The sequence below is a fragment of the Athene cunicularia genome, assembly GCF_003259725.1.
Source record: "Athene cunicularia isolate RWA chromosome 18 unlocalized genomic scaffold, athCun1 chr18_part1, whole genome shotgun sequence".
In the NCBI taxonomy this organism is placed as follows: Eukaryota; Metazoa; Chordata; class Aves; order Strigiformes; family Strigidae; genus Athene; species Athene cunicularia.
Genome location: NW_020799123.1, coordinates 10,846,787 through 10,854,385, shown reverse-complemented (window position 1 = coordinate 10,854,385; position 7,599 = coordinate 10,846,787). Strand labels below are relative to the sequence as shown.

Here is a 7,599-nt window from a genome sequence, read left to right as displayed (position 1 = left end):
CCTCCCCCCCCCCCCCCCTCTCATCTGGGCTACTTGGCTCCAGATGTGAAGCCTTTGGGGTGGGGTGCGATGTAACATGTGCTCTAAGCTGGGAGGTGGCTGACAGCCAGGAAAATGCCAGCAGTTTTTTGAAAAGCCACAAAAGAACCGGCACTTCAAAGCTGCGCTGTCCAGCGTGCTCCGGCCGCCCTCAGACACCGCTGACGCCCGCCCGCTCCCGGCCCGAAGCAGCCGTCCGGAGCTGGCGGGACAGCTTTGTATGTGGGTTCCTCTTAGCATCAGAGGACTGAAAAGGGCCCTTGGGTCATGAGTTACGTTACATCATACTATATCTCTGTTCAAACTCCGTCCTAAACTAGCCAGGGCTGCTTTTCCCATCTAGTCCGCTCCTGTTGGAAGCCCTTTGGAGCCCCCTCTGTGATTAGAAACACTGTTCGCCTTTGTAACCTAAAGCTTTTGTGGTCAATCTCTTCCCTTCTATTCTCGTGCCAGCATTGTCCTCTAGCCGAAGTAGTGCTTTCCCTATCTTCTGTTTCCCCCCCTGCTTTATTTGCAGAGCACAATGCTCTCCTCCTCGGCGGCGCTGCTAGGGCTGCAGGCAGTGCCTGGATGCAGTGGTGTGGATGGGTGATGTGCTTCAAGGAGACGTGGGTGCCTGTGCTTGTCTTAGCTGGTGCTAAGGGAGGAACGGTTGGGATGAGAACTAACTCTTCTTCCTTCTCTTGCTCCTGTACAATTAGTCTGCTTGGCTCAGGAAAGACGGAGGAGAACAAAGAAAACGACCTTCGGCCTCCGTTACCTCAATCTTACGCAGCAACTGTAGCCAGACAAAGTACAGTGCCTTCAACTTCAACCATGCCAGGTAGGCATCATGTCTGCCCTTCCTCAGGCAGGAGCAGAAAAGCCACCTGCGGCAAAGTGGAAAGTCTCCCAACTTCCAAGGGTTCAACCAGAACCACCCCAGGCGCAGTGCAGACTGAGGCAGCAGGACTCTAGAGCTCACCTGGTTCATCCCCTGCCCCAAATCCAGGCCAGGCGTTTTGTGCTCTGCTTCCTGGGGCCCCTCGCCAGCGCTCCACCCCCGGTGAGAGCCGTACCACAAACAGGTCTGCTGGCAGAGCCAGCACCACGGCCGAGCTTCCCCGTGTGTCAGACAGCAGCTGCTGCCGGGCTGGTTTCCCGGAGTTGAAACCGTGGGTGTAGAAGTCAGATCTCACTCATTTTGTGGCAAGATTGCCACGGGTTCTCCCAAACCTGTGACACCCTACCCTAACGAAGCTAGCACTAAATTATTGCAGAAGGCTGGGTGACTATCTCCATTATATTTCCAAGTCTAAAGGGCCGCACGCAGATGTGGATCTTACTCTGAAATTGGGGCTTACAGCCATGGTGGGAGGAGGAAAACCTGTGCCACAGGAGCTACCCAGGTAGTCCACTCCCTAATCTGTAGTGTCCATGGGGATCACTTTCTCTTCCGCAGTCCCCCAGAGTTCTGCCAAAAAGCCAGAGAAAGCAGCTCAGGGCTATAAAGGTGATAACACGGTGTCTCCACTGTTTGTTTCCAGCCTCCTTCCATCCATTTATCCGTAACATTCTGTATTTTGACTTGCACAGGTTATTCGGAGGACGGCGGTGCCCTGCGAGGAGAGGTTATCCCAGAGCATGAGTTTGCAACTGGACCAGTGTGTCTTGATGACGAGAATGAGTTTCCTCCTGTGAGCATTCGGCACCCCTAAAACTGCAATTCAGCCCTCATGCTAAGAAGAAAGTATTAACCTCTTACAGAAGAGATACTGTTGCCCCCACCTTGTCCCAGCTCACTGTGAAGCCTAAAATAACTAATTAAGTTATAGGGACAGTGCCAGGAAAAGTACACCTCCACTAAATGGCAGCTAGGGATGGGGCACAGCTGACCAAACCTAATAATTAGAGATGGATCTGAACGAACTAGTTGAATGAAGTGCAGCTGCACACTGACGTTCAGATCCAGATCTGACCTTTGTGCCTTGCGCAGATTTCCAGTATTACCAGGAATAGCTTTAATTTGAACAAAACTATCATTTGGATGGGGCTGTGAGCAACCTGGTCTAGCAGAAGGTGTCCCTGCCCATGGCAGGGGGTTGGAACTCGATGAGCTTTAAGGTCCTTTCCAACCCAACCCATTCTATCATTTTATTCTACGATTCTGTGATGATTTAGAAATAGAAACTTCACACTCCCTGTTGCATTTACAGTCAGTGGTATTAGTTTATGGAATGCAACTGGGACATACCTGAACCTCACTAGTCTCTTCATTTCCAAGTTAACTGAAAAAACTCCCTTTTCCAAGTACAAAGATGAAAGTCATAATGAATTTTAAACCGTTTAATGATTTTTATATGGCACTTTATCAGTTACCATTGGAAGAAGATACTGGCCTTGTAAAATCTAACTTAAGCCTGGCAGTGTCTCTCCTGCTCCTCTTCCTGTGACACACGCATTTATTGTGTTAAGTATCTAACCCCTAAATGGGCAGATGTTGGTGCCGTGCTATGATCTGGTTGTAATCAACGGTGTCTTCATAATAGCAATGCATTAATACAGCAGAATACTGTAATGGATTTCAAGTTGTAGACTTGGCAGACTTTTGAATCCCTTACTCCGTTTTTACATATCCTGCTGTTGGAGTTTTACCTGAGAAGGAGGAAGTAAAAACTTTTATCAGGATCCCAGGATTTGTTCCATATGCTGAGGCTGACCTCTGTGAGGCACTTTCCTATTAACTGATGCAAAGTGTAATTTAGATAAAAGGCGATTAGCTCACGACTCCCTTTGAAACAACGCTACCTAAATCCGATTCAAGTCGCATAAACCTGAGACCAATTCTCTTTTGTTATCTGTGACATAACCTGCTGCAAACTGAGAACAAGAGTTTTCTGCAAACTGAGAACAAGAGTTTTCTAGTTGTCCGACTCCCTTACCCAAGAAGGATATTTAAAATGTCTCCCCTCTGCTCAAAGTTGTGTGGCCACAGAGAAGCTGGTGGCCCAGGCCCCTGGAAGGAGCAGCAGGGCCAGAGAGAAATCCTTTGCTTCCTTCTGATGAACCTGCTCTTGAACATGTGGTTTGGGGACGAGCAAATGCCAGCAAGCAGGAATGACGCTGCTCCTGACTGAGCCTTCCTGCTGGGACTCTGCCGTGTAAAAGCCGCCCCAGACCCCCGCTGTACAACAGCAGGTGCTTCATTAAATGAACTTTGATCTGTCAAAATCCTGCGCTGTAATGAACCTGACAGAGCAACTCACACGTGTCACGTTAGGGAGGAGGTGGTGTGGGAGGGAAGGCGCCTTCCAAAAATACTCCCTGATACGGTGCCTTAGCAGTTGGAGCTTCCAGATAAAGTCCCTGCAGCTAGAACTTTGGGTTTGGCCCCCCCGTTGCTGACGGTAATGTGTTCTGCATCTGGTCTGCCAGCTAGCGCGGCGCTGGCTCCCGCTGCGTTAGTGCATACGGGGAGTTGGTCGGGATGTTTTGATGCTCTGAATTTCACTGAACTTCGTTGTTTTCTCAGCTCTGAGATGTTCGGTCTCAGTGACGTGTTCAAGGGGGGTTTCAGGCATCGGTCACTTCTGTGCGGAGAAGGAGGGAGAGAAAACCTGACCTTATCCAACAAAAATGTTTTGACAGCATTCTGCTTTGTGGAAACATGGGAAGGGTTTTTGTTTGTTTTCCAGTGTGCAACAAAAAGACATTTAAAAACCTCAAAACTTGTGACAAAATGGAATATTCACCCACAGCCCACGCCACGAGTATGGCTTTGAACTTAGGACATACTTTTGGAGAAACAGCAGTGCTCAGACCCAGCAGTTCCTCTCCATTTTGAAACATCTTGCCTTCCCCCTGACCTCAAGCAAGACTTCAGAGGCTCAGCTGTTAAAAGTGAGGAAAAGCAGCTTCAGTCTAACATAAAATCTGTTGCTAATTGCTGAAAACTGCCTCTTCATTAAACAGAAGGAGGGACAGATCAGAGGAGAGATGAGAAGCCCAAGGAGGGCTCATAAAAAGTGGCCTCAACAAGAGTGAATGTGGATGGTGCTGCTGATTGTGCCAGGACTGCTGAAGGATCCTGTGCCAAGAGGTTAAACGAGTTCAGTTACGTCTCTTGCTTGCGCTGATGGGGTGGATCAAGCGCTTTCAGGTCTGCTGAGCTGATGCAGGAAGAACTCGGTGTTACTGAGGTGGACAGCAGGCTAAAGCCTTCAGAGAGAAGGTGCCGTGCTGGAGTCGTGCTAGGAGGAGGCTGCGTCGCCCTCACTCTGCTGGTCAGAAGGTTTTGTGGGATGGGAAGAGCAAACCCAGCTCTGGCTGCCAACGGTTGTGGCAATTACGGCTGTTTTTCTAGTTACCTGCCTGAGCAGCTGCTGCTTTTCTGTGGGTTTATCTGCGCTGGTAAGGTTTCCAGCAGCGTCAGGAGCTGTTGGTGTGTGCTTTGGGCCAGGCAGGGCATGGCTTGGCCCGCTCGTCTTTTGGCTCACCCCACCAAGGCACGGCCAGAACAGATCTGGGGTAGTGCTGGGAGGTTTGACAAAAGAAATCCTGCAGGATTCAGCAGGCAAGATGGCCTCTGTGGACCTGAGGAATGCAGCCAGGGGATCTCCTTAAAACTTCTGGGATTCAGTAGGAAAGGTGATTTCTTCCAGCAGATTGCTCGGTCCTTTTCCAGGCACTCATGAGCTGTCCTGCGTTTGGCTGAAGCTTGGCAGCTTCAGGACCAGAGTTGATGGGCAGGCTTTATCGGGAGAGCCATTTCATTAAGTCGGGCTAGACTGCAAACAGCGGGCAGCTCTTCAAAGACAGCTTCCCCTCCCTGCTATGCAGATACCTTTCACATTGATTTTTGGCTACCTCCAAAACTGGGCAGTCTGCCTGTGCTGCCAGAGGATGCTGCTGCCTTGTGGCTCCTGCCTGCAGTGTTGGTTACAGGGTGCTCAGGGCAGAATGAAAACTCCCCCCGGCAGCCTCCAGCAGCTCCCGGGAAGGACGGACGGGCAGGAGCTCCAGCAGCTCCCGGGAAGGACGGACGGGCAGGAGCAGGAGCTCCAGCAGCCCGTGCACCACGGTGCCCTCGCCAGCACGACGTCCCCGCGCGGGCAGCGCTGCTGTCTGCAGAGGAGAAATCCGTGCTCCAGCGTGGGGCCCACACACGTCCCTTCTGCTCCAGACCACAGGTCTTCATACACGCAATCAGGTTTGCGAGTGCATCTTCTGCTCCGTGGGACTGGTCTTTGCCCAAGTTCCTCCTTGCTGTTTCCTGGATGGTGATTCTCTCATTCTGCATTGTGGATATGTGACATTAATGCTTTTAAGGTTTTTTTGGTTTTTTTTTAAACAGCTGGTTGTTAGCAGAGGAAAAGCCGTAGATTTTGCAGTGAGACTCTCGCAGTAATCATGTTTCACGGGGGATAAGCAAATTTGGCAGAACCTGACCAGCCTCTTCTTCCTCTCGGCAGCTCCTGCCCTGGTAGCTCTGACAGGCATTTTGGGCAGCGGGGGCTTGCAGGATTAAGCCCAGCTTGTCAGTACATTATCTGAGGCCCCTTGGGAAATGTGCGATCCAGTGCCAATGCTTGTGCCTCCAAACTGGGCAAGTGATGGTCCTGAGGCCTGTGGAGAGATGGATCCCGGGAGGAGGAGCTGGGGCCATGGGGATCGCAGCCGTGCTGCTGGCAGACGCAGGTCACGTCTGGCAAGGCTGGAGCTGGTGAAAGGGTGATCTGCGCCCTGGCTCGGGGTTGGTGTCTGTGGAGGCACCTGCTGGGGCACTGCAGCAGCCCCACAGCTCTGCCCACGCCTCGGCCAGACGTTGCTGCGCATCTTCCACCAGCATCCCCAGCCTCCTCCCGTGGCGGGAGTAGCTGATGTGAAGGGTTCGGGGTCCTCGCTGCTGCCTGTTCTGTGCACCTGCTTTACTCTTCCACTCAGAGGTTTTGCTGATACTTAGGCGAGGCTTCCCCTCACCTAATCCAGTCTAACATGTAGGCGTTTAACTCCAGGCTCCATCTGCAGACCCTGGAGAGACACGGTGATGCACAGCACACACCGTTCCCCTCCCACCATGCCAGGAGCTGAACTTTTTGGGGAGGACTTAGCGAGGCAAAGGGACTTCACCCCCAGTAATCCAACTCCCGCAAGCGTGGCTGTGCTCAGCCCAGTGCCAGCTAGAGGCAAGACACGCTTATCACCAAGCCAGATGGTTCCTGTTCCCAGGACTGTAAATGTGGGGAGGGGGAGAGTAAATAAATAAACCGCTCACAAATCTGCCTTTGAATGGAAAGTAAAACACTGCAGGACATCCCTCCCCCTTCTCCTCCCATGTGCGTAAAACCAACTTGAAACACACCCTGTTGCTGGGAAAAGTAAGGCCATTCTGTTTTGATTTTGGTAGATAATCTTGTGCCGTGGAGGTCAGCCGGGCAAAGCGAAGAGGTCATGATGAGAAGCAAACATCCGCGCTTAGGACAGCTGCTGAAAAGAGCTTTGGAAAAGCCAGGAATTTCGAAGAACAAATTTGTGAGTCCCCGAGACGAGGAAAAAAAAAAAAAAAAAAAAAAAAAAAAAAAAAAACCAAGGTGGGCCACTGCTTTTTCCTACAGTATGTTTAAGTGAATACCTGGCCCCTTGTTTTAATTCGTGTCTGGGTGGGGTGTCAATGTACTGTATGCACATCGCTATATTTAACAAACTATATGTTAGAACCACAGTGTAAATGCTAATTTAATCGGATTTGTACGTAACCAGAATTTTATATACCCGTTTGTCCCTTTTCTAATTTATGCTGTTTTATGTGTATAAATGTACTTATAGGAAGATATATTAAACTTATGTCTTTGTACAGTATATACATACTATTTTACCCAGGCAAAGTATTTTTGCAGTGATATTAGAGAAGATGCCATTTGCTATGTTTAAAGACGGAATAAAGTCACGGTCTGTCCCTGGCAGCTCGCTGCCCGTGCTCCTGCTGTTCTTTGTGGGGCCCTAAAGATGTCAGTCTTGATTAAGTTTTATGAGTAGGAGAGTGGGTTTGGGGGGGACGGCTGCTCCCACACCACCTGACCCCCCCGGCCAAGTCCACTTAGGGCTCGTCCGAAGCAAGGTCGGGGTGTGTAAATCGGAGTCCAAAGTCGTTTCAGAAAACCCTCACTCACACCATCCCTGTGGTTTCTTAAGTTTCAGTTGCAACTTTGATTTTGCCCTTGCAGCACCCCAGGCCTTTGCATCTGCCCAGAAATGGCCCCGTAAGAGCTCTTCCCCCCTGGCATCACACTGGGATCTCCAGGAGAAGCTTCTCTGCCTGGAGCCCTGATCTGGGAGGCCTCGGGGCAGGGACCTCTCCCTGACCTCTCTTCAAAAAACAACAACAAAAAAAATGCAGTTACACCATTGCTCTTTCCATGCAGAGTTGGTGAGAAGCAGCTACCCCAGCGCTGCACTGCAAAGCTCTTCCCCCACACCCTCCCAAAAAAAATCCTTTTCCGAGCGCTGGGACTGGGGTGATTGTCTCGGTGTGATCCCTGGCCTCTGCTGTGGCAGCACCCAGCAGCCGCCAGACCAGCCGAG

General features: G+C 50.8%; 1 protein-coding gene across 2 annotated transcripts in view; it reads left to right on the top strand.

The window, feature by feature from the left end:
- The window catches only part of WIPI1 (WD repeat domain, phosphoinositide interacting 1), a 20,670-nt gene extending 13,283 nt beyond the window's left edge, over nt 1–7,387 (top strand). The window contains exons 10-12 of one of the 2 annotated variants that reach the window (XM_026860853.1): nt 741–862; nt 1,615–1,715; nt 6,425–7,387. In XM_026860853.1, the coding sequence (XP_026716654.1) occupies nt 741–862; nt 1,615–1,715; nt 6,425–6,472 (271 nt within the window). In that variant the 3' untranslated portion in view covers nt 6,473–7,387. Of the gene's footprint in view, nt 1–740; nt 863–1,614; nt 1,765–6,424 lie in introns of both variants that reach the window. The other variant, XM_026860852.1, reaches the window with a different exon arrangement.
- The last annotated feature ends 212 nt before the right edge of the window (nt 7,388–7,599 follow it).